The sequence below is a fragment of the Oncorhynchus masou genome, chromosome 22 (assembly GCF_036934945.1).
Source record: "Oncorhynchus masou masou isolate Uvic2021 chromosome 22, UVic_Omas_1.1, whole genome shotgun sequence".
NCBI lineage: Eukaryota > Metazoa > Chordata > Actinopteri > Salmoniformes > Salmonidae > Oncorhynchus > Oncorhynchus masou.
Window position 1 is genome coordinate 9,543,070 of NC_088233.1, and position 25,690 is coordinate 9,568,759.

At 41.9% G+C, this 25,690-nt stretch overlaps 1 protein-coding gene across 9 annotated transcripts in view; it reads right to left on the reverse strand.

Annotated features, from left to right (window-relative positions):
* Positions 1 to 25,690, reverse strand: part of LOC135508977 (CUGBP Elav-like family member 2) — a 59,166-nt gene that overhangs the window by 30,007 nt on the left and 3,469 nt on the right. For 7 of the 9 annotated variants that reach the window (XR_010450880.1, XR_010450879.1, XR_010450875.1 and 4 more), the window contains exon 2: positions 1,402 to 1,592. Coding sequence is in view for 1 of the 9 variants with exons in the window: in XM_064929232.1 (XP_064785304.1) it covers positions 1,402 to 1,592 (191 nt within the window). In the remaining 8 variants the exon portion in view is untranslated. Of the gene's footprint in view, positions 1 to 1,401; positions 1,593 to 21,679; positions 21,923 to 22,153; positions 22,479 to 25,690 lie in introns of those variants that run through there. The other 2 variants (XR_010450881.1, XR_010450882.1) reach the window with 2 other exon arrangements.

A 25,690-nucleotide genomic window follows, 5' to 3' on the forward strand; every position in this document is an offset into this window, starting at 1 on the left:
ATTCTCGGCCCCCACTAGCATGAAAACAAAATACAGGCACAGACTGTGTGTGGAAAATAATTTAAGACAGACTCTCTAATTACAACCAAACATTGCAGAGTTATAGTGCTTATGTCCTATCAGGACCTGAAGAAATATCAGTCAGCTACAGTATTTTATAAAAAGAGTCATGCACAACATGGGAACCGAGAATTTAAGGTTGATTTGGCAGATGGATCTTAAATGTACAATATCAAACAAGATAATATAAATCAGTTACGTATATTCTTCTGTAAATCAAATGTATGGAAAAAAAATGTGTTTCCAATGTAGGGTGGTGTACCAGGGATACATTTATACATTAGCTTGTTCAGATACTACTGGACCTCAGATAAAAAAGGGTTTGTTGCTAAATACTGCATGCTGGAAATACAAGGGTAAAAGTAAGTACCTTTCTGCATGCTATAAGGGGATGTCCCATGGTGCTTGCTTTCTGGAAGGAGGTTCTTAAAAAGCTTGAAGAATGGGTGGGCACATCCAATCCCAAAGTCCCCACAGCTGTGCTTATTAGGGGATTAATCTATTATAACCACCACGTATGAGCAAAATAAGAATTTGGTCTTGCCTCAGCGGGTTCTCTTACTGCGGCTAGACTTGTACTACATAACTGGAAGAGAGCGGATTGGCTTTAAATGGCGGAGACTGCATCTTATGAATCAATGATAGCGAAATGTTGTATGATATGGAAACACTTTCTGAATTATATATAAGGGACCGGACGTGCGGGTGAGAAGCTAGGGGCTTAAGTTAGAACAGATGTGTAATGGGCGTTTTGTGTAATTTTATGTATCATTATCATTAGTTTTCCATTTAATATTCCACTGATATATGGTTGAAAGATGCTGTATTGTTAGGTGTTATGTAACGGTGTTAAGTAATTTAGATATTTAAAAAAATAATAACTACAGGCTTCTACGTCGCCGTCTAGTCTAATTGCGAGGCTCAACGAAACGGCTCAACTCAGGCACTCTTTTAGAAGGTGATATTTTCCTTTTTTAAAGACTAATATCTCCCTCTCACCAGAGGAAAGACTATGTTTTCCATAATGCACAAGTGTAAAGAGGGTTGGTATTTAACCCGTAATAATATATTAGAACCGAATGCTGTATTTTAAGTAATAGACAACTGTGTGCACAAACAGCTTGCAGAGCCTGGCTCAGCGGTATTTGCAGTCAACACTTGACAATGAATGGCGTTGGCACCTTGTCTTTGTCTGTGTTTCAGTCCTCTTTGGCCTCTAGGGCCTGGGCTATAGTAAAGGTATTTATGCTGGTATAGAAAGGGCTTCATTAGAGACATTTTAAATTGATTATTTGCTCTGCGGGTGTCTGGGTGCAGTGTGTGTACCCGTCTCCCCCTTACCTTTGCTCTGGGGGGGTGTGGCGGTGCGGTCTCGGAGGATGTTGATCTGGTGCACGGCGCCGTAGGGCTCAAACAGCTCCTTGAGCTCGGTTTCTGTCCAGGAGCGAGGTATCTGGCCAACGAACATCTTGATGGAGTCATGGTCAGGTGTTTCCAGGTTCTCAATGGAACCGTTCATCTTGCTGCCGTTGCTGTGGGGGAGAGGTGAGGGATTATTAGAATGTACCAGAACCTGAAACATACTTTTGGGTCCACCAGGCTGGTACAGTTGCCTGGCACTAAAGCAGTTATGTTGTGCTGCAGTATTAGCAGAACAATTGCTCCCTAGCGATAGTTTGTCACATCTGTACCACGTTTATTTTAATTTTAACCTGTTGTGACTCTAGGGGCAGTTTTCATTTTTGGAAAAAAAACGTTCACGTTTTAAACGGGATATTTTGTCAGGACAAGATGCTAGAATATGCATATAATTGACAGCTTTGGATAGTGTTTTCTAACGTTTCCAAAACTGTGAAGATATTGTCTGTGAGTATAACAGAACTGATGTTGCAGGCGAAAGCCTGAGAAAAATCCAATCCGGAAGTGCCCCATATTTTGAAAGCGCTGCCTTCCAATGAGTCCCCATTGAGCTGTGAATGTGCTATGAACCAGCTTACGCTTTCAACGTATTCCCCAAGGTATCTACAGCATTGTGACGTAGTTTTACGCATTTATGTTGAATACCCGTAGGGGGCTACATTGCGCAAGTGGTCACATGATGCTCCCGGAGAAAATCTCACCTAAAGTAAAGAGGTAGCCATTATTCCAATCGCTACTGAGAAACCAATTGTCCCAGTGGATATATTATCGAATAGATATTTGAAAAAACACCTTGAGGATTGATTCTAAACGTTTGCCATGTTTGTCAATATTATGGAGCTAATTTGGAATATTTTGTCGGTGTTGTCGTGACCGCAATTTCCGGTCAATTTCTCAGCCAAACGTGAAGAACAAACGGAGCTATTTTGCCTACAAAAATAATATTTTTGGGAAAAAATGAACTTCGGCCATCTACCCGGGAGTCTCCTGAGTGACAACATCCAAAGTTCAAAGGTAAACGATTTAATTTGATTGCTTTTCTGAGTTGTGACAAGGTTGCCTGCTGCTAGCGAGACATAATGCTATGCTAGGCTATCGATAAACTTACACAAATGCTTGTCTAGCTTTGGCTGTAAAGCATGTTTTGAAAATCTGAGATGACAGGGTGATTAACAAAAGGCTAAGCTGTGTTCCAATACATTTCACTTGTGATATTCATGACTAGGAATATTTTCTAGGAAGATTTATGTCCGTTGCGTTATGCTAATTAGTGTCAGATGACGACAACGGTCCCGCTCACGGGATGGGGTGTCACTAGAGGTTAACATACATTTTAGAGCACATAACTAACAAGTCTGGCTGACAGAAAATAAAAGAGTAGAAACGGCTGAAAAATAATCACACATCCTGTCCAGTCATTTTGGAGAAGACCCATCGTTAATCAATGAATGTATGCTAAACGTGTTAGTGTTTCTTGACTGGTCCCATTTTTCAGTCATTGGCTAATGACCGAGGTCGCCTAACTATTGGCCCCTCCCACCACTTGGGAGTTGATTGGAAACTGGTGTATTAATTTGAGTGGCTAGTCACAAGGATGAAGTGGGGAGTGTGTGTTTAATATTGAGCTAATAGTTTGTACTTTTAAATCCTTGTTTTAACCTTTAGAATTCTAGTCGGTTCCTAGAATCCTTTTCCCATCCAATGAAATAGTACTTCAACTTGCACTGTTTAACAAACAATTCAGCGAGACGGTAACACAAGCCACACACACCCCCCCCCCCGCTCTCTTCTCTCAGGGTGGGTCAGCGCCAACGCAAGGCAGCTCGACGGGCCCTGAGAGGAGATCAGCATTCTCAGGGTGATTAAGTTAAGGCTAGACTTGGGACTGATTAAGCTCAGTACTCTACACAGCACAGGAGCATACCTCACAGACCCCCAACTAGGACTTAGAGACAACGTCGCGAGCGTACCAGTATCACACAGTCCACTACAACACAGCAGAAGCCTCTCTCAGCACATGCCTCCACTGAGCTAGACTGGGAAGCTGAGGGGGCAGCATCTCAATCTCTGACCATAGCCAGGCTGGAAGAGGGCCAGGACTCTGGTTCTACATTTAGCTGGGAGGGAAGGGAGTTCATTGTGATTATGGCCCTACAGCAGGGTTCCCCAACTGGAGGCCCATGGCAAAAAAAAAAAAAAAAAAAAGGAAATCACCGCGAAGTGATTTAATTAAAGCAATCTATTCAAGTATTCTCACGAGACAGGTTATCGTACACAAGATGGAAGCTAGATTTGAAATGACTGTTTTAGTCTTTAGGCTTCTTGCTGTCAAATGTGCAGCCCACTCGCCACTTACCATCCAGTTCAGAAAAACAATGAAAACAAAAATGATCAGCTGATGGCTGAATCTAGTTGATCCCTGCCCTACAGTCTCCTAGGTACAGGTAATGCCAACGAGAAGTTATCGTTCACTCACAGCAGAGCACACGTGAGCTTGAAGAAAACGTGTGTGTGTGTGTACACACAGCCAGATGAGCAGAGGGACTCCTAGTGGATAGCAAGCTGGCGACACACACCGATTAATTCTAATGGGATAGTAAGCAGAGGGCCTGAGGAAAACAAAACAGGGTTAAGATGACTAGGCTAAAATTAAAAATGATAGAGGGTAAGTATACAGACCTTTGGACACGAGCCATCCATCTCTTACACACAGAGGCCAAACGCTCGGCCGACACACCAAGGGACGACCTAAACGACATGCTTACTGACAAGTCCCTTAGCGACTCTTCCTTTGGAATTCCAACCCTTAGAAAACACCCAAATCCAATACTTGTTAACTAATCACACTCATTTTAGGGTGGAAAAATAGAGGCACAAACCATCCTACTGGAGTCAACTCATCCAAGCAGCTATACACAGCTACAAAAATATATATATTTTTTTTAAACACACGACTGGAATTGGAAGCATTAAACGCTTTACAGTCCACAAAGCCATGGGGCGACTTCACTACACCCGCCACCCATCACGACAGCTAGCTACACAGAATCCTCTAAGCAGGAAGGCCCCAGCACAGTAGGGTCAGTCAGCACAAATTGAAAGATAGCAGGCGGAAACACAGGAAGGACTGAACTTGTCAAAAAAAAAAACACTTTTGTATTTCCATACATAATGTTTTACCCTCTAAAAACAGAGTTCAGTAAGCAGAGGACTGTTGCCTGTAAACCATCACCATGTCACTCCTCAGGCATTGGTTGGGTTGGCGATGGAACAGGGAGTAACCTACTAGCATTCCATAGACATAGAATTCTTAGAATGGACATCCCCTATTCCAAGTCAACCTACTGCGATGGCAGGTTCCATTCTACAAATTATTTTTCTATGCCATCCCCAGCACAGCAGCAGGGGAAACAAGCGCATATTGTTCAGATGCTGGAGAGAACACTTCACAGCTACCCTCTACGATAACAATGGGCCTTTAGTGAGTCAGAAGGACGCTTTGTAAATCCTCCCACTTAACGCTACGTCTAACTAAACCAGCGGGCATTGTGTCGTGTGACACCATTATCTAGTAACCAGACAGCTTGACGCCATTTTACAGAGTGATTTGCCTTCTGAACTCGTACATGTACAGTGCATTAGGGATGTACTCAGACCCGTCGACATTATTTGTTATTATATTTATATTAATTCTACAAATGGATAAAACAATTCTCAGCAATCTACACACAATACCCCATAATGACAAAGCAAAAACAGGTTGCCATTTTTGATAATGTATAAATAAATAGACACACCTTATTTACATACAATAACAGTGAAACGTTGACACCCGATTCCAGGGTTTCTTTATTTTTACAATTTTCTACATTGTAGAATAGTGAAGACATATATGGAATCATGTAGTAACCCAACCTCAAACCATTTTTTTTTTTTTTTAAATTTAACTAGACAAGTCTGTTAGATTTCCATTGGGATTTAAGTCTGGGCTTTGGCTGGGTCACTCAAAGGGACGTCCACATTCTAATGATTTAGCCATTCCCAGGTTGCTTTGACTGTATTCTGGGGGTCATTGTCCTGCTGCAATGTAAATCTTCACCCTCATTCTAAGGTCGTTTGCACTCTGCAGCAGGTTCTCATCAAAGATTTGCCTACATTTGCCTCATGGTATAGTTTCTGCTTTGACATGCACTGTCAACTGTGGGGACCTTTTATATAGACAGAGGTATGTTTCTAAATCATGTTCAAACTATTGAATTGGCAACAGGTGGACACCAATGAAATTGTATTGACATCAAGGATGATCAAAGGGAAATTGGATGCACCCGAGCACAATTTGGAGTGTCATAGCAGATAGTTGTGAATGCTTATGTCAATTAGATCTGCATTTAATTTCATATATTTGCTAAAATTTAAAAAAATTATCCTTTATCATTATGGGGTATTGTGTGTAGATGGGTGAGAAGATGAAAAAAACACTTTTGATCCATTTTGAAATCAGTCTAATAAAACATGAAATAAATCAAGCAGTATGAATTCTTGAGGCACTGTAAATGCTAAGTGGTTTTTAAAAACATGGGGCTGTCCCCCATTCTGATTGTTTAATACTGTTCAATACAAACTTCAACAAAAAAAAAACAATTCCGTGGAGGAAATGTAGTGATTAGTCACTTGAGGGAGCTCTCCAAGTAAAGGGGGGGAGAAGGAGATATTCCATAAAAAAAAATAAAAAAAATAAAAACATAAGTCTCCAAAGTATCCGATAAGAAGAAAAAACACACGTGCCCTTTTAAGTTGCAAAGCATTTCGCTACATATGTTGTACCCCAATGATTACGACCCAGACCAGGGAAAGACTTGAGGCCTGGCGGCCCTATGACGTGGCAGGTGACCTGTCCCAAAGACACCCGGGAGCAGCTGACGCCTGGGCTCCAGAGGACTCCAAGGCCCAAGTCTGAAATTAGCATACCTGCTGTTGCGCTTCCCATAAAATAACATGATTTACCGGGACCATATGCCCGGCCGTTTGCTGGGGTCTGACCGCAGAAGCATGTCAGTTCAACTGCTGCTTCACCTTTCCTAGTAGCTCCCATTATAGCGAGACTGTCGCAGAGGCAGCACCAGTCACCAATATAAGGCTATATACCCTAGACTACATGTCAACCATCTTCTGGCATCGTTGGGTTCTGTATGAATCCTAAATTAAATGGAGCGTTAACACCAACCAGTTTAACTTGCAATACAAGCCTAAGGCGTTTCCTTGGCTTGGTTGGGATTGTTTGATCACTCGACTAACTTAAAAATTCAAAGAATTCTTTAAAATAAATTAAGTTTTAAAATTCATAGGTCCATCCACACCCTGTGATATCATGCAGTGTTGCTTCATGTTTTGGTTCAATTCATAGTTGTGGTAAAGGGAGTTTGCATAAATAGCCATGTTAACAAGAGGCTCTCCTTCGTTGGGTTATAACTGATGCTCCCTTCCCTCAGGAGTCACTTGGCAGTAGGAGACGGCCTCGGACGGGTTAGATCACACAAGCAGAGAATGATGCACCACTTCTCACTCCAGCAAGGCACATGACAAGCGACACAGAAATAGCAGCAGTTGGTTTCTGGTGTGTGTGTGTGTGTGTTAGCCCCAGCGCTACAAGGCTGTAAAACCACAACGATTACATTAAACAACGACACACAGGAAGGGCAGTCTGCACCTCGAGTCACTACAGCAAGGCGCAACGCACACATTCTTCAGTCTGATATCTCGTCTGAATTCCATACAAGGTGCTGCAGACTGCTGAAAGGACTGTTGTACTGATTATAGACCAGGACATCGGTGCTCCGATGAGGGCCCCATTAAAAGACGTTTTCCTCCCAGCATTAACTCCCAATTCTGCCTCAACATGGCCTCATTTTCATTGTTGCATTTCCCCTGATGAAGAAATATGTGTCCAATCAGACTGACTAGAGCCCCATGTTAAACCAGGCTGTGACTAGAGCCCCATGTTAAACCAGGCTGTGACTAGAGCCCCATGTTAAACCAGGCTGTGACTAGAGCCCCATGTTAAACCAGGCTGTGACTAGAGCCCCATGTTAAACCAGGCTGTGACTAGAGCCCCATGTTAAACCAGGCTGTGACTAGAGCCCCATGTTAAACCAGGCTGTGACTAGAGCCCCATGTTAAACCAGGCTGTGACTAGAGCCCCATGTTAAACCAGGCTGTGACTAGAGCCCCATGTTAAACCAGGCTGTGACTAGAGCCCCATGTTAAAACAGGCTGTGACTAGAGCCCCATGTTAAAACAGGCTGTGACTAGAGCCCCATGTTAAAACAGGCTGTGACTAGAGCCCCATGTTAAAACAGGCTGTGACTAGAGCCCCATGTTAAAACAGGCTGTGACTAGAGCCCCATGTTAAAACAGGCTGTGACTAGAGCCCCATGTTAAAACAGGCTGTGACTAGAGCCCCATGTTAAAACAGGCTGTGACTAGAGCCCCATGTTAAACAAGCAGCCAGGGCCTGATGACAAGACCTACCCCATTAGCTTCTTCACCGGAGTGTCCCTGGTGACCGTGGTTATGGAATGAAATTAAAGAATGAATGGAATGAAATGAATAAGTGAGTGTCCCTGGGTGACTGTGATTAAGGCCGGAGGAGGGGATGCGAATTAGAGTTGCGTCAGGGTGTGAATGGGTGCATGATTTTTTTTTTTAAATGGACACTCAAAATGTCTCGATATAAGGATGAGGATTCAAAGTAAGGCGGGTGTGAGTGAATGCTCTAGAATTTAATAGGAATCTGGTTAAGGATGATCCAAATCAACTGTGGTCTAGTCACACCTCATCCAGCTGTGCTAGCATGCAAACACCAGCATCAGGCCGAGAGAAGCTTGTTGGCAGGAGCAGCAACAGCAGGGTCAGAGCCTAGATCCAAACTGAATTATGGGATCCAGGCTAGCACCGATGGGTCCTCAGGGGGGGAAACTAGCAGCATATTAGAGACCGAAATACACTGAAGTTAGACCCAGGGAAAACAGGGGTTCCTAGTCTGGTGCTTAGAAAAGCACTCGATATAAAAAAAACAAGTTAAATAAGATACTGTAGCTGTTAAGACCAGAGTAAACTGCCGTTTGATGCCGTCCCTTAATAGCATGATTTAAAAAAGGAAAAAGAACCCTACTCAGGGCCAGTTATTTTTATGCACAGTTAGTGATGCATTTTTTTTTAAAACAATACCTGACATTTTCTTTGACGAAAAAAACAACTATACCAACACTTCATTTTAGCGGCCTTTTAAGCATTCCAGTACAGTTAAATAGTTAACACACACACACACAGCGGTCTAAGGCACTGCATCTCAGTGCAAGAGGTGTCACTAAAGTCCCTGGTTTGAAACCAGGCTGCATCACATTAGGGACGTTCCTGGGAGTCCCATAGGGCGGCACACATTTGGCCTAGCATCGTCGGTTGTAAATAAGAATATTCTTAACAGACTTGCCTAGTTAAATAAACGTCACACACACACACCAAAAAGTTATTTTGTTGCCATTTACGCATGTCCCCATTACCAGTAAAACATAATTAAAACCGCTCTCTTTCACTTACTGTGCCGTTTCGTTGTTCAGTCGTTTCATTCTCAACCAGGATTTCTATGGAACGGCGTTCGGGTCTTTGTGTGTCAAAAAAATGTCAAACAACACGTTGACGTGTCAAATAAGCTTGTTGACCAATCAGGACCTGAATATGACGACACGTCAAATAATTTAACACATTCATTCATTTTTTTAAAGTAATTATTACACAGTCACTCGTATTTCATATGTTACGACGATTCAGCAATACGTATGCTATAATGCTGGTAAAGTTGTCTCGCGCACCTACAGTGCTGGTCAAAGAAATAGCTGGCTAGCTCAGATGCACACAATGTTCTTCCTCAAAAACATAGCAAAACAATAATCGGTTTCAGTAGCTATAGTTAGCTAGCTAACTATATAGCTAGGTGTCATCTAAAATAGCCGTAATTTATAAGACCGTTCTTATTTGATTAATGGTGGTCGGACCCATCTATGTAAAGCTAGCCACAATAGCGGACTTGCGGTTAGCTTTCAAAATAAAAAAGTATGGCATAACACTATGTATTAATGTTTGCATCCCTGTCAATGACATACTTTTATTTTGACGGCTAACCACAAAGTCCACTATTCTGGCTAGCTTCACAACCCGGTCCGGTCGAGCCTCAATAGCTAGCTGGCTGCTTATAACGTTAGCTTTGGGCAACAAGGTTAGCTGGCTAGCTATTTATATTCATGAACTGATGTTCAATTTTCAATAGGCGAACAATAATAATTACAAGGATTCCTCAATCATTGCTAAGAATAATGAAAATGACTGCAGTTTCTACTGGACATTGTTTCAGGCTGGTTGTATTGGTGCTAGCTAGGTACCAATCTAAAGCTAGCTACCCCAGAAGTTGCAAATTATGCTTCATTACCAACGCGGTAGCGTAAACACATCGTTCGTGGCCAGTGTTTGCTGACTTTTTTGTACAGCTTTGACAGTGGTACTATCTTTGACACACAAAGACACCAAATGTTGCTCCATAGTACGCATGTTGTGAAGCTAATAGCAGTGACTATTACTGTGTAACTCCGGTAGGGCAATATCCAAAAAAAATAGCGAACTTGGTAGTGTGTACCGGTGCTCGACCAGTCGGCGAAAGCCAACATCACCCACGACGGAGAATGGTGGCAAGGGCAACGATTTCTATTATTTTGGCTTTAATGGATTTCCCCTTTAAGATAATTTCAGTGAGACAACTTTCAAATGACTGCCCGACTTGACTGCTCAATCCACACAGCAGACATTGTGGGATAGGTTAGGAATGCCGTGTGGCACGTGTAGCGCAAAATTGTGTGGCGTCATTACGTCCTGTACCTACGCTATATAGGTATGCACAGTAGCGTTGACATCCTGGTTTTTAGCGTCGGCGTTAAACTAGACATCAGGACGATACAGTTGGCATTTTTGGTTAATATCAGACTCCAATATGTTCACCGATATATCATGCATCCTTAACAGTTATGCGCTCCTTCCAGTGCTTCTTGAAACTGTCACCAGCTAGCTAGCAGCTTTCTGCTCCACTTAGGCTACTGTCCAAGAGGGATAGGTCAACCTGCCTACACACTCCCCTGGTTCCCGAAAACTATCCAACACAAATGCCTGAAAAAAAAAAAAACAGGAAGGGAAGGGAATGGACTACCTGGGCTTGTCCAATAAGGAATTCTTATTTTCACTTTCCATTGGAAAACATTTTTCATTGTGTACACCCAATCATAAACAAATTTGGCCTGGCAGCCGATTCCACTCAACTTTGACAACTCATCCCATGTGCTGTGTACCATGAGTCTATGGTCACCTGGTAGATCAAGTTCATGCCATTGCAATCCTCAAGATTTTATTAGCAAGGCTTAGCTTCCTATATCATAACGTGCCACTTGTGTGTGCGCCATATGGGATGTTCCAACTTCCATACAAATGGGATTTTTTGATTTACTTTGGCACAGGTCAAATCCAAGACACCTTCCTGTCTCGATGTTTTCCATTTCCAAATCTAACACGGAGCATGTAAATGTGAAAGTAGGCTCTATTTCCTCTCCCCGTGCTCTATAGAGTACCAGCTAGGGCCGGGACGACACCACCAACGCCATATTTTTCCCGCCAAAAAATTACAATTAAGCATACAAAACTCAAAAGAGCGGTTTGAAGTCGATGTAGGCCACAGCATATGCAGTTTGATCTAGACCTACATCTTCAGCCAAACTGGTTTTGGACCAGAGTAGACAACTTTTTTTTATTTTTTTTATCTCGATACGGGGTGCATATCAACACCACACCAGCAGCAGCAGAACAGGTGACAAGCCAGAATGGAGCCCTCTCAGCCGTCAACATCTGTCTGCACGGCTCCCTTTCTCCCTCTTGAACACACACACTATGAGAACAGCTGGCCACCACCGTCAGCCCCAGGACTCCATGCCAAGGGGCCACACTTTGACAAGATCAACAGACAGCCAGCTCAATTTTTTTGTCACGTGCTTTGTAAACAGGTGTAGACTAAGAGTAAAATGCTTACATACAGGCCCTTCCCAACAATGACGAGAGAAAGAAAATAGAAATAAAGTAATAAATACAATGAGTTAAGATAATGTGGCTACATATACAGCACCAGTCAAAAGTAGCTACCCACTCATTCAAGGGTTTCTTTATTTTTACGTTGTAGAGTAAGTGAAGACATCAAAACTATAAAATATCACAGAATCATATAGTAACCAATTGTTAAACAAATCAAAATACATTTTATTGTTCAGAGTAGCCACCCTTTGCCTTGACAGCTTTGCACACACTTGGCATTCTGTCAACCAGCTTCATGAGGTAGTAACCTGGAATTAGAGGTCGACCGATTATGATTTTTCAACGGAGATAGCGATTGGAGAACCAAAAACAGATACCGATTATATAAAGTTTGGAATAATGACTATTACACTGAATGAACACTTTAAATAAATAATAAATAATAATAATAATAAAAAAAATAAATAAAATAACAAATAAATAATGAAACATGCTCAATTTGGTTGAAATGCAAAAAAGTGTTGGAGAAGAAAGTAAAAGCGCAATATGTGCCATGTAAAAAAAAAAGCTAACGTTTAAGTTACTTGCTCAGAACATGAGAACATATGAAAGCCGGTGGTTCAATACTCCCAGTTAAGAAGTTTTAGGTTATAGTCATTATAGGAATTATGACGCGGCGACTATTTTTATCTATACCATTTGTATTTCATAGACCTTTGACTATTGGATGTTCTAATAGGCACTTTAGTATTATCAGCCTAATCTCTGGAGTTGAAAGGCTTGAAGTCATAAACAGAGCTGTGATTCAAACATTGCGAAGAGCTGCTGGCAACACAGTAAAGTTTGAATGAATGCTTATGAGCCTGCTGCTGCCTACCACCGCTCAGTCAGACTGCTCTATCAAATCATACACTTAACTATAATGAATTCAGAAATCCAAGCCTTTGGCCATTAATATGGTCAAATCCGGAAACTCTCAAAAACAAAAAATTTCTTCTTTCAGTGAAATACAGAACCTTTCTGTATTTTAATCAATCGGGTGGCAACCCTAAGTCTAAATATTGCTGTTACATTGCACAACCTTCAATGTTGTCATAATTATGTAAAATTCTGGCAAATTAGTTCGCAACGAGCCAGGAAGCCCAAACTGCTGCATATACCCCGACTCCGTGTGCAATGAACGCAAGAGAAGTGACACAATTTCCTTAAATAATATTGCCTGCTAACATGAATTTCTTTTAACTAAATTTGCAGGTTTGAAAATATATACTTTGTGTATTGATTTTAAGAAAGGCATTGTTTGTTTATGGTTAGGTACATTCATGCAACGATTGTGCTATTTTCGTGAATGTGCTTTGGTTAAAACATCACCCGTTTGGCAAAGTAAGCTGTAATTCGATGATAAATTAACAGGCACGGCATTGAGTATATGCAAAGCAGGACAAGCTAGTTAAATTCTTGTGGCTGGGGGCAGTATTGAGTAGCTTGGATGAATAAGGATCCCAGAGTAAACTGCCTGCTACTCAGGCCCAGAAGCTAAGCTGTGCATATTATTAGTAGATTCGGACAGAAAACACTGAAGTTTCTAAAAACTGTTTGAATGATGTCTGAGTTTATTAACAGAACTCATATGGCAGGCAAAAACATGAGAAAAATCCAACCCGGAAGTGGGAAATCTGGGGTTGGTGGCTTTTCAAGTCTTTGCCTATCCAATATACAGCGTCGATGGGGTCAAATTGCTTTCGAAGGCTTCCACTGGATGTCAAGTCTTTAGAACCTTGTTTGAGGCTTCTACGGTGAAGGAGGAGAGAATCAGAGCTGATTGAGTAAGAGGTCTGGCAGAATGCCATGAGCTCAGTCTCGCGCGAACCCGTGAGAGTTAGCTGCGTTCCTTTTCCTTTCTAAAGACAAAAGGAATTCTCCGGTTGAAACATTATAGAATATTTATGTTAAAAGCATCCTAAAGATTGATTCTATACATCGTTTGACATGTTTCTACGAACTGTAATGGATTTTTTATTTTATTTTGTCTGGCCTGCGCTTCGTGAATTTGGATTTGTGAACTAAACGCGAACAAAAAAAGGAGGTATTTGGACATAAATGGACTTTATCAAACAAAAACATTTATTGTGGAACTGGGATTCCTGGGAGAACATTCTGATGAAGATCAAAGATAAGTGAATCTAGAGAATGCCATTTCTGACTTCTGTTGACTCCACAACATGGCAGGTATCAGTGTGGCTTGTTTTGTTCTCTGAGCGCTGTGCTCAGATTATTGCATGGTGTGCTTTCTCCATAAAGCTTTTTTGAAATCTGACACAGCAGTTGCATTAAGGAGAAGTTCAATGTTAATGCGTATTTCTGTAAATTGATGTGGCTCTCTGCAAAAATCCCCGGATGATTTGGAAGCAAAACATTACTGAACGTAACGCGCCAATGTAAACTGAGACTTTTGGATATAAATATGAACTTTATCAAACAAAACATACATGTATTGTGTAACATGAAGTCCTATGAGTGTTATCTGATGGAGATCAAAGGTTAGGGATTCATTTTATCACTATTTCTGCTTTTTGTGACTCCTCTCTTTGGCTTGAAAAATGGCTGTGTTTTGCTGTGACTAGGTGCTGACCTAACAATCGCATGGTACGCTTTTGTCGTAAAGCCTTTTTGAAATCAGACACTGGTGGGATTAACAACAAGTTTCTTTAAAATGGTGTAAAATACTTATGTTTATTAAGGAATTTTAATTATGAAATTTCTGTAGTTTGAATTTGGCGCCCTGCACTTTCACTGGCTGTTGTCATATCGATCCCGTTAACGGGATCTCAGCCGTAAGAAGTTAGTAATACCTAGTAGTATTAATCAACCATGTGATTATTAATATTAATCACCTGTGATTGTTTTTTGTAAGATAAGTTTAATGCTAGCTTGCAACTTACCTTGGCTCCTTGCTACACACTTAACAGGTGGTCAGCCTGCCACACAGTTTCCTCGTGGAATGCAATGTAAATCGGCATCCAAAAATGCTAATTACCAGTTTGTTATGACAACTTGAAATCGGCCCTGCCGATTAATTGGTCGACCTCTACCTGGAATGCATGTCAATTAACAGGTGCGCCTTGTTAAAAAATTAATTTGTGGATTCCTTTCCTTTGTAATGTGTTTGAGCCAATCAGTTGTGCTCTGACAAGGTAGGGGTGGTATACAGAAGACTGCCCTACTTGGTAAAATACCAAGTCCATATTATGGCAAGAACAACTCAAGCAAGCAAAGAGAAACGACAGTCCATTACTTTAAAACATGAAGGTCAGTCCATACGGAAAATGTCAAGAACTTTGAAAGTTTCTTCAAGTGCAGTCGCAAAAACCATCCGAGCGCTATGATGAAACTGGCTGTCATGAGGACCGTCAAAGGACAGGAAGACCCAGAGTTACCTCTGCTGCAGAGGACACGTTCATTAGAGTTACCCGGCTCTCATGAGGACCACCACAGGACAGGACGGTCATTGCCCTTTGCTTATTTGAGCTGTTCTTGCCATAAAATGAACTTGGCCTTTTTCCAAATAGGGCTCACTTCTGTATACCACCCCTACTTTTTACAACATAACTGATTGGCTCAAAGGCATTAAAGAAAGGACATTACACAAATTCATTTAAATGGATTAAATGCCAAGAGTGTGCAGAGCTGTCAAGGCAAAGGGTGGGTGGCTACTTTGAAGAATCTCTTATTTTGTTCCAACACATTTTTTTGGTTACATGTGTTACAGTTACAGTTTTTGATTCCATGTGTTATTTCATAGTTTATGTATTCACTGTTATTCCAGTATGTAGGAAATAGTAAAGAAAGAAAAATCCTTGAATTAGTAGGTGTCCAAACTTGACTGGTGCTGTACGCAGGGTACCAGTACCGAGTAGGTGTGTAGGGGTATGAGGTAATTAACTAAAAAGGCAGGACCTCTACATCCAGCTTCTTCACATGCAGGATTGTTTGAAGGGAGGGGCGTGCTGAGGAGTATTTCTGTCTGGGCCTCCCGGGTGGCGCAGTGGTGTCACCAGAGATTCTGGGTTCACGGCCAGGCTCTGTCGTAACCGGCCGCGACTGGGAGATCTGTGGGGCGTCGTCCGGGTTAGGGATGACGCGCACCAGCAACTCCTGTGGCGGGCCGGACGCAGTGCGCGCTAACCAAGGTTGCCAGGTGCACGGTGTTTCCTCCGACACATTGATGCGGCTGGCTTCCGGGTTGGATGGCGTTGTGTTAAGAAGCAGTGCGGCTTGGTTGGGTTGTGTATCGGAGGACGCATGACTTTCAACCTTCGTCTCTCCCGAGCCCGTACGGGAGTTGTAGCGATGAGACAAGATAGTAGCTACTAAAACAATTGGATACCACGAAACTGGGGAGAAAAAGGGGTAAAATTCAACAAAGAAAATGAAATAAAAAAATAAATTAAAAGTATTTCTGTAAAAACACCCTTTGGTGGAGAAAAACACATTCTGATTGGCTGGGCCTGGACCCCAGAGGGACCCCAGCCTACGCCCACCCATGGCTGTAAACCTGCCCAGTCGTGAAATCCATAGATTTCAAATTGTCCGATTTCCTTTGAAATTGTTAAGTTTATATTTGTGTTGCCATAAGAAACTGTTCAGGTTCTGTTGGTTCCAGACTTGTTTAATAGGTACTGCTTGCCGTGTGGTAACAGAGAGAGAACAGTCTGACTTTGTTGGCTGGAACCTAGGGCAGTCCCCGGAAGAAAACAAATCTTTGTTTGACCACTCTACAGGTAGAAATTTTACCATGTGTATTTTTCCATTATTAGGACATAAGTTAAAGATATCAACTATATGTAGGCTACTGGGCTTGTCTGACACTAAGCACAGTGTGACAGATAACTCAAGAGGGAGCTAGAGATCAAGATAGCCTTGTTAACTCGAAATGACACAACAACAACGTTCCCGTGTAACAAAGTTTACTATACCCACTATACCATATGAACACCCTCAAAAGTCGCCATTACACTCAAGGCCAGGTCCATCGACCAACAGACTTCATGCGCATGCGCGCACTCGACTGAGTGATAACCCCGTAATAACAGAAATATTGGGATACTTAAAAAATGAACTTAACAAGCCTAACAAGCAGGGGGAAAAAAATAATAATTCCCGAATCGCTGCTGCTGGCTTTCGCAGAATCTGCCAGTAATACACCAGGGGTCCGCAACCCTTTCCATTTGGAGTGCCAATTTGTGTCATCGTTTTTACCAATCTGCGTGCCAGTTATGAGCTTCATCCAAATTAAAATTATACAAATCTAAAAGTAACTTCTATTTCCACCACCAAACATTTAAAGAATTGCCTACATAAAGCCAACAAATAACACTGCAACTGGAAAAAAACTGGATTAAAAAAAATATATCACATTGGCTACTCATGGCTCGTCTGCAAGGAACTTGAAACATTGTATCAACAATCAACTTCATCCAGCCAGAAGCTTGCACTTGCAACATATATTTTTATTTTAAGTTTCCCCCTAGGCCTATTTTGGGAAGATTCAACTGAATCAGCACATTACTTTTTTTCCCCTTCACGCTGAGTGGTTACCGAAAAGGAGAAGGCTGGAATGATTTTTTTCCAAATAGGCTACATTGAGGTTGTATTTTCAATGGACGTAAAAACAGACTTGGTTTACTTGCCATTTCAGGTGAAGAAAACATTTAGTTTGAGAAGCTACACAGCTCATTAGTGGTGGTGAGTCAAGACAATCAGAAATACTATCAGATCCCCAAATGGGCACATTTATAAGCCAACATATGCATGCAGGCCAGGTAGCCTAGGCCCACTTCTATGTATAGTCAGGCCAACATTTTTACTCTACATTGACAGGAATGCTCCAAACACAATACATTGACAACTCGTAAACAGAACAAGTGTAGCCTAGGTTGTGCGCTCTGCAAACGAAGTGTCCACTAAGACAACGAAAACTGTAAAAAAAGACATTAATGCATTAACAGATATTACAGTAAACAAACTAATTGTAGATTCAAAATTATGGGAATTAATGGTAAATGTACTACTGGCGATGCTGTTGTGCCATCCACAATGGATTAGGCCACTGAGACAGGCGTCAAGTTAGACGCGTTAAAAACACTGGCCCAACAAAATCGGTAGGATCGACTAAATAGAGTCAGCCCTACATCAAATGAAATTTGATTTGTCACATACAAATTTAGCAGATTCTAGCTCCAACAGTGCAGCAATATCTAGCAATAGACAAATATAAAGTAAAGGAATTAAGAAATAAAAATATTAGGGCCTTCTGACACCACCTTGGTATAGACGTCCTGGATAGCAGGGAGCTTGACGATGGACTGGGCCTCTGTAGCGCCTGGCGATCAAATGCCAAGCAGTTGCCATTCCAAGCAGTGAAGCGGGCAATCAAGTTGCTCTCAAAATGGTGCAGCTATTTTAAAAAAAAGTGAGGATCTAAGGGCCCTTGTCAAATATTTTCTGCCTCTGGGAGGAGAAAGAGGCATTATCATATCTTCTTCCCGATGGTCTTGGTGTCTGGATCATAATAGAATCATAGTGATGTAGACAAGAGCCTCGACACAATCCACCACAGCCCCGTTGATGTGAATGGGGGCATGCTCGGCCCTGCATTTCCTGTAGTCCCCGATCAGCTCATTTTTGTCTTGCTGAAGTTGAGGGAGAGGTTGTCCAGGCACCACACTGCCAGGTATCTGATTCCCTCCCTATAAGCAGTCTCATCATCGTAGGTGATCAGGCCTACCAACGTTGTGTCGTCAGAAAACGTAAAGTTGGGAGTCGGCCGCAGCAGCAGTGAGTGACCAGGGAGCACTGGAGGGGGACTAACCACGCAACCTTGAGGGGCCCACGTGTTGAGGGTCAGCATGGCAGATGGGTTGTTGACTTGCCTCACCACCAAGGGGCAGCACGTCAGGAAGTCCAGGATCCAGTTGCAGCAGCATTGTCACATAGGTGGTCCTCTTGTCCGGGTGGGAGATGCACAATAGTCATATAGACAGGTTCTTTTGGCATTTTTGGTATGGTCTAGAATGGAGCTGCAATGAATAGCTGCATTTTTATGGGTTCCTGGCCAATTCTGCAATTTTGTGTGTTTATATGTGCCGATAAACTTTAGTGCAATGTGTAATGTTTCCACCATATTTTCCTATGACTGAAAAAAGGCTTCTGAACATCAGAACAGCGACCACTAACCTAGATTTGGATGAGGAGTCTACTTCAACGTTTCGGCGGAGCAGGACATACTGCTCACCACAGACAAGGCCCCAATTCCAGAGACTCTGAAGAGTCTGCTTCAGAGGCCAACGTGCGGGCACCCTGACGAAACTACTACTATTCTATCAACGGGACCCGAAGAAATAGAATATCCTATGTTCCTCGGAGTCGCGGCTGAACAAGGACAATATACATCTAGCCGTTTCTTATACATCTTCAAGACCGTATGACAGCGTCAAGAAAGGGGGCAGGGGTGCGTCTTTGTTAACCTCTTGAAACTCTGGGGGCGCTAATTCATTTTTGGATGAAAATCGTTCCCGTTTTAAACAAGATATTTTGTCACAAAAAGATGCTCGACTATGCATATAATTGATAGCTTTGGAAAGAAAACACTATGAATTTTCCAGAACTGCAAAGATATTGTCTGTGAGTGCCCTAGAACAGGAGCTACAGGCAAAACCAAGATGAAACGGCAACCAGGAAATGAGCAGGATTTTTGAGGCTCTGTTTTCCATTGTCTCCTTATATGGCTGTGAATGCGACAGGAATGAGCCTGCCCTATCTATCGTTTCCCCAAGGTGTCTGCAGCATTGTGACGTATTTGTAGGCATATCATTGGAAGATTGACCATAAGAGACTACATTTTCCAGGTGTCCGCCCGGTGTCCTCCCTCGAAATTGGTGCGTCATTTTCAGCTGCTGGTATTTTTCCATGGGATTCTGAGGGGAAAGCAGGCTTCAACGAACGGCATATCAATGAAGAGATATGTGAAAAAACACCTTGAGGATTGATTCTAAACAACGTTTGCCATGTTTCGGTCGATATTATGGAGTTAATTCGGAAAAAGTTTGACGTTTTTGGTGACTGAATTTTCGGTTCGTTTCGGTAGCCAAATGTAATGTACAAAACGGAGCGATTTCTCCTACACAAAGATTCTTTCAGGAAAAACTGAACATTTGCTATGTAACTGAGAGTCTCCTCATTGAAAACATCTGAAGTTCCTCAAAGGTAAATGATTTTATTTATTTGGTTATCTGGTTTTTGTGAAAATGTTGCGTGCTAAATGCTGCGCAAAATGCTAAGCTAGCTTGCAATACTCTTACACAAATGCTTGATTTTCTATGGTTCAAAAGCATATTTTGAAAATCTGAGATGACAGTGTTGTTAACAAAAGTCTAAGCTTGAGAGCAAATATATTTATTTCATTTCATTTGAGATTTTCATGAATAGTTAACGTTGCGTTATGCTAATGAGGTTGAGGCTATAAATAGAATCCCGGATCCGGGATGGCTCGACGCAAGAAGTTAACAACTGGTGCTCGATCTCTAATATTAAAGGGAGGCTCAATACCTCATGACAAGCTGTAGACCATACTATTATCCAAGAGAGTTTATGTATACTTTTCATAGCAGTCTTTTAAAAAAAAATAATAATAAATCAGTCAGAGTCCACAACAATGGGATCACAGCACCATCAAATGTAGCTTAGCCAAGATAACAGTGTTCCAAATGCCACCCTATTTCTTATATAGTGCACTACTTTTGGACCAGGACCCATAGGGTAAAAAAAGTAGTGCACTATATAGGGAAAATGGCACCATTTGGGATGCTTCTCATATCAGTATTCTCTGCCAAAGGATCACACTTAAGTCCAGATATTCACCATCTGACTGTCCTTTATCAGAAGCTCAATCAAATCACAGAACACAGATGAGTTAGGTTGAGATTGCATCACCTATGTGTGGGTCCAAAACCAAAATATGAGATTCCTTTCATTTCTATTGTCCCAGACCACTGCTCTGCTAGGCTTTAGACCCACAATCATGCAAGTGCCAGATAACCATGATGACCTTTCACCTCACTTAATCGTCCCTTGTTTAGGTCACCTTTTTCCATCTGTCTGTGTGTGTGTATTTCAAATGCATGTAGTTACTGCAGCATACGTGCTGTATGATTCTGACCTAGTGAGTGATTGGCGGGGATGGCAGTAACATCCTTCAGAAATCCATCATACAACAACAGATGTGTGCTGGACAGGTTAGAGGTCGAAAGAGTTCCCATGAGGATTATGACAAACCTATTTGTAGTTGATACAAAAACAAAAATGGATTCCCTCTCTCGCTTAATGCTTCCAGTGTGTTCTCGTCAAGCAGGAAATCACATGCTATTTGTCATTCACCATGTTTTACTGCAAATCCATTTATCGGCCCAATAATCAATATCGGGCTACGGGAGCTGCTGTAAACATGTTTAAGTATGTAGCTAGCTATGTAGAGAAATAGGTTGTGTTTCATGAACGTAACAGGGCCAAGCCCATTTCTAGAGCTAGCTAGGGGAGGGGGATTTCAGAGTGTACTCTCCCTCAGCAACGCACAGCCTTGAGCTGTGTACCCTTTATATGGCTGAGAGTTGAAATCCAGTCATGGTAAGCCGAATTAGCCTCCCGGGCATTTCTAAAACAACATGTATGTGTGCTGTTGACTGGCTTCCTTTGCTAACAATCTATTTCGGCGGTCACAAGATGTCCATTAAAATTGCTCAATAATGTACCACGTGTGTTCCGCAAGACACCCTACACGAACCTCCATTACGGGAAATCGATTGCTAACGGGGAACTACGGTCGCTACTCGCTACAAAAGAAACGTAGTTAGTTGCCTACCCCTCGTGAAACATCAGAGTATAAAATGCATTTACTGTCTCGTGAAAAAGAAAGCACAACGTTACATTATAGCGAATTATGCAATACATCGACTTGATATCAAAAGCGTTGCAATAGGGTGTATAATTTCGTGTTTGTTTATAGCCATTTTCTATCATGGCCTACCTGTTACTGAACAGAAGACTCCGTTGCTGCCTTCTCTGTTCCTCTATTCGTTCAAGCAAGCGGCATGAAGAAAAAAAATCAAAAGGGCGGCTGCCGCGTGTGCTGCTTTTTCTCGCGCTCTCACGGTAACGACACAGAAACACACAAGCAATTCTTTCTAACTGACTATGTTAAAAACACTTTAGAATGACGACTACCTAGTCCGATAATGTCTGGAACATGTTAACTCCGGAAGCACATGTCACTTCACTAGCATTTCCTTAGTCAAGAAGTAAACATTTTTTTTCCAGCTAGCTAGCTAGGTAGCTAGCTAGCCATTTCACTTGCTATGTTACTCAGACATGTCGGTGAATTGTCTCGTAAAATTATCAGTGCGTTGAATGCAACTTGAGGTTATTTTATTATACGCAATTAATGCAACAACAAAAATATTTTTAGTTATGGGTTATTAGAATCTAATAAACAGTTACTTACGTATCTTCCGAGCTCATCATCAACCGGCTTTCTACCATCCTATCCGGATGAAAATCCAGACCACTGTATGTCGAAGTCATTTTCACGAGCTACAACCAGAACCCACCACGCTGTAGTCAACAATGAAAGCGAGTGAAATCGCCTCGAGATTCAACTCCTGCGCGACCACAAGACGCAGCGGGACAGGTGCAGGAGGGGGGGTTATATTCTAGCCTTCTACTCAGAGCAGCAGCATGCGAATACTAATCATCAGTCGTTTGACATTCGTATTTTGCTATCCCCAGCTAATTTCTCCTCCAATCCCCTGTTGAAATAAACTACAGGCGCGCAACTGGGCGGATTCGATTATGTTGAACCGCGGGGCCCCGTTCTGTGGCCCATGACGTGAACGGGCAAAAGCGGCGATGGAGGAGCGCCCTTTCAAATCGAAAACATACATTTCTTTAACATAAAATATGGTCGAATTTTCTAACTAGTTTTCATTGGGAATCCAGACACCGTTTTTATTAAAAGTAATCACTTTTGCATGTGAACATACATAATCCTACACATTACTCCACATGCTTATTTACTTCACTTTTGTTTTAAGGGACTTTGAAATGGGCACCTGGCTCTCACGCCAGGGAGGCAGCCCAGTTCCAATACGAATGCAATCCATTTTCACCCGGTGCAAAACACGGCTACTCGGACCAGGTTAATTGAATCCCCTCACTGTCGAAGCGACTGCAGATAGGGATAGCTAGAGAGGCGTGGCTACTTCCATTCCATGTCAAGTATGTAAAAATACTGTAGGCTAGGCTAGTCCAGTCATCTTGGTTTACACTTTCACAGAATCCACAATGTGTTTGACTATTTTTTTGTCAGTCTATTTAAATTAGGCTACACAAGTGTATTCACTCACACCAACCAACCATGGCTCTCAATCTGACCTAAATTATGTGTTTGAGAAATATGGCATGTGTTGATCCAAGGACATGAAGACCCCCACATTCCCTGGCTAGACTAGTACAGACCAAAGACAGATGATGGCAGAAAGCAATTTACATTTTGTAACAGAGGTAAAATATTATCAGAGAAAGGAAAAGTATACAGCAACCCAAACCACTTCCTTATACCTTGACTACAGACACAATACCATTTGTGAGAGAGGTTAGAGAGTATAGGCCAAATGGCAAACCCATTCCCTGAGGAGTCCTTAGCCCAAGCACTTCGCTATTACCAATCAAGTAGCTATAGGAAATGATCATTCTATAATCCTCTCGCCAATAATTCTAATGAATTGCTCCAGATTTTAGGTTGAGCCACTCGACTCCAAGTCCAGTCCTTTCCTATTAGTATCTGGGCCAGTATTCAGAGTAGAATTGCTGATCGAGGATCAGGTCCCCCCCTGTCTAAATAATCATATTCATTATGATATGAAAGGCAAAACTGATCAGCACTGCACTTCTACTCTGAGACTCTTTGTGAGTATAGGCCTGGAAGAAAACCAAGTGATTAAGATCATTAAAATAAATAAAAATCCCAGGCCTCCTGAGTCTTTGGCTACATCCCAAATGGCACCCTATTCCCTACAAAGTAGTCAAAGCAGTGCACTACATAGGGAATAGGGTCTATGGGCCCTGGTCAAAATAAGTGCACAACATAGGGAATAGGGTCTATGGGCCCTGGTCAAAAGTAGTGCACTACATAGTGAATAGGGTGCTATTTAGGATGTACTCTTTGCTTCTATAGAGGTCACAGTTCATGTTACCCTTTTGTCTTCCTTTGTTGAACTGGACTTGCCAGGCGAGGTCTTCCTATATGAATCCCACTCCGAGGGGGGCTGAAACCACGTTGTCAAGTACTGGTTGTACAAGAACAGAGCAGAGTAGGGGTGTATTCATTAGGCACCCAACGGAAGTAAATGTACTGAATCACAGAGGGATGGAGGGGCTACCTGAACTTGCCTAATAAAAAAACACTCATTTTGGTTTGCTGTTGCAATTTTTTGGTATGTTGTGGCCTAATGAATACAACCCGGAGCAGAGAGTTTGGTAGCTTCATCAACTGGACAGGAATCGTTCATTATAGCGTTCGCAGCAGCTTCTCATTCACATCCCCCCTAAAATAATATTGGGAATATCTGATAAGCACTGATAAGGAATATCCCATTTATGAAACCCCAGTTAATTCTGTATCCATAACAATTTTCAAGGCAGACGACACTGCAGTTTATGTTAAGCAAAGTTTAAAAGAGCTTTGCTATGCATCGTTTACATACAGTTGAAGTCTAAAGTTTACATACACCTTAGCCAAATACATTTAAACTCAGTTTTTCACCATTCCTGACATTTAATCCTAGTTCAAATTCCCTGTCTTAGGTCAGTTAGGATCACCACTTTATTTTAAGAATGGGAAATGTCAAAATAATAGTAGAGAAAATTATTTATTTCAGCTTTTCTTTCTTCCAACACATTCCCAGTGGGTCAGAAGTTTACATATACTCAATTAGTATTTGGTAGCATTACCTTAAAATTGTTTAACGTGGGTCAAATGTTTCAGGTAGCTTTCCACAAGCTTCCCACAATAAGTTGGGTGAATTTTGGCCCATTCCTCCTGACAGAGCTGGTAACTTAGTCAGGTTTGTAGGCCTCCTTGCTCTCACATGCTTTTTCAGTTCTGCCCACAAATCTTCTATAGGGTTGAGGTCAGGACTTTGTGATGGCCATTCCAATACCATGACTTTGTTGTCCTTAAGCCATTTTGGAAGTATGCTTGGTGTCATTGTCCAATTGGAAGACCCATTTGCGACCAAGCTTTAACTTTGTGACTGATGTCTTGAGATGTTGCTTCAATATATCCACATAATTTTCATTTCTCATGATACCATCTATTTTGTGAAGTGCACCAGTCTGTCCTGCAGCAAAGCACCCCCACAACATGATGTTGCCACCCCCGTGCTTCACGGTTGGGATGGTGTTCTTCAGCTTGCAAATATCCCCCTTTTTCCTCCAAACATAATGATGATCATTATGGCCAAACAGTTCTATTTTTGTTTCATCAGACCAGAGGACATTTCTCCAAAAAGTACAGTCTTTGTCCCCAAGTGCAGTTGCAAACTGTAGTCTGGCTTTTTTTATGGTGGTTTTGGAGCAGTGGCTTCTTCCTTCCTGAGCGGCCTTTCAGGTTATGTCGATATTGGACTCGTTTTACTGTGGATGTAGATAATTTTGTACCTGTTTCCTCCAGCATCTTCACAAGGTCATTTGCTGTTGTTCTGGGATTGATTTGCACTTTTCGCACCGAAGTACGTTCATCTCTAAGAGACAGAACGCGTCTCCTTCCTGAGCGGTATGACGGCTGCGTGGTCCCATGGTGTTTATACTTGCGTGCTATTGCTTGTACAGGTGAACGTGGTACTTTAAGGTGTTTGGAATTTGCTTCCAAGGATGAACCAGACTTGTGGAGGTCTACAATTTTTTTCTGAGGTCTTGGCTGATTTCTTTTGATTTCCATGATGTCAAGAAAAGAAGCACTGAGTTTGAAGGTAGGCCTTGA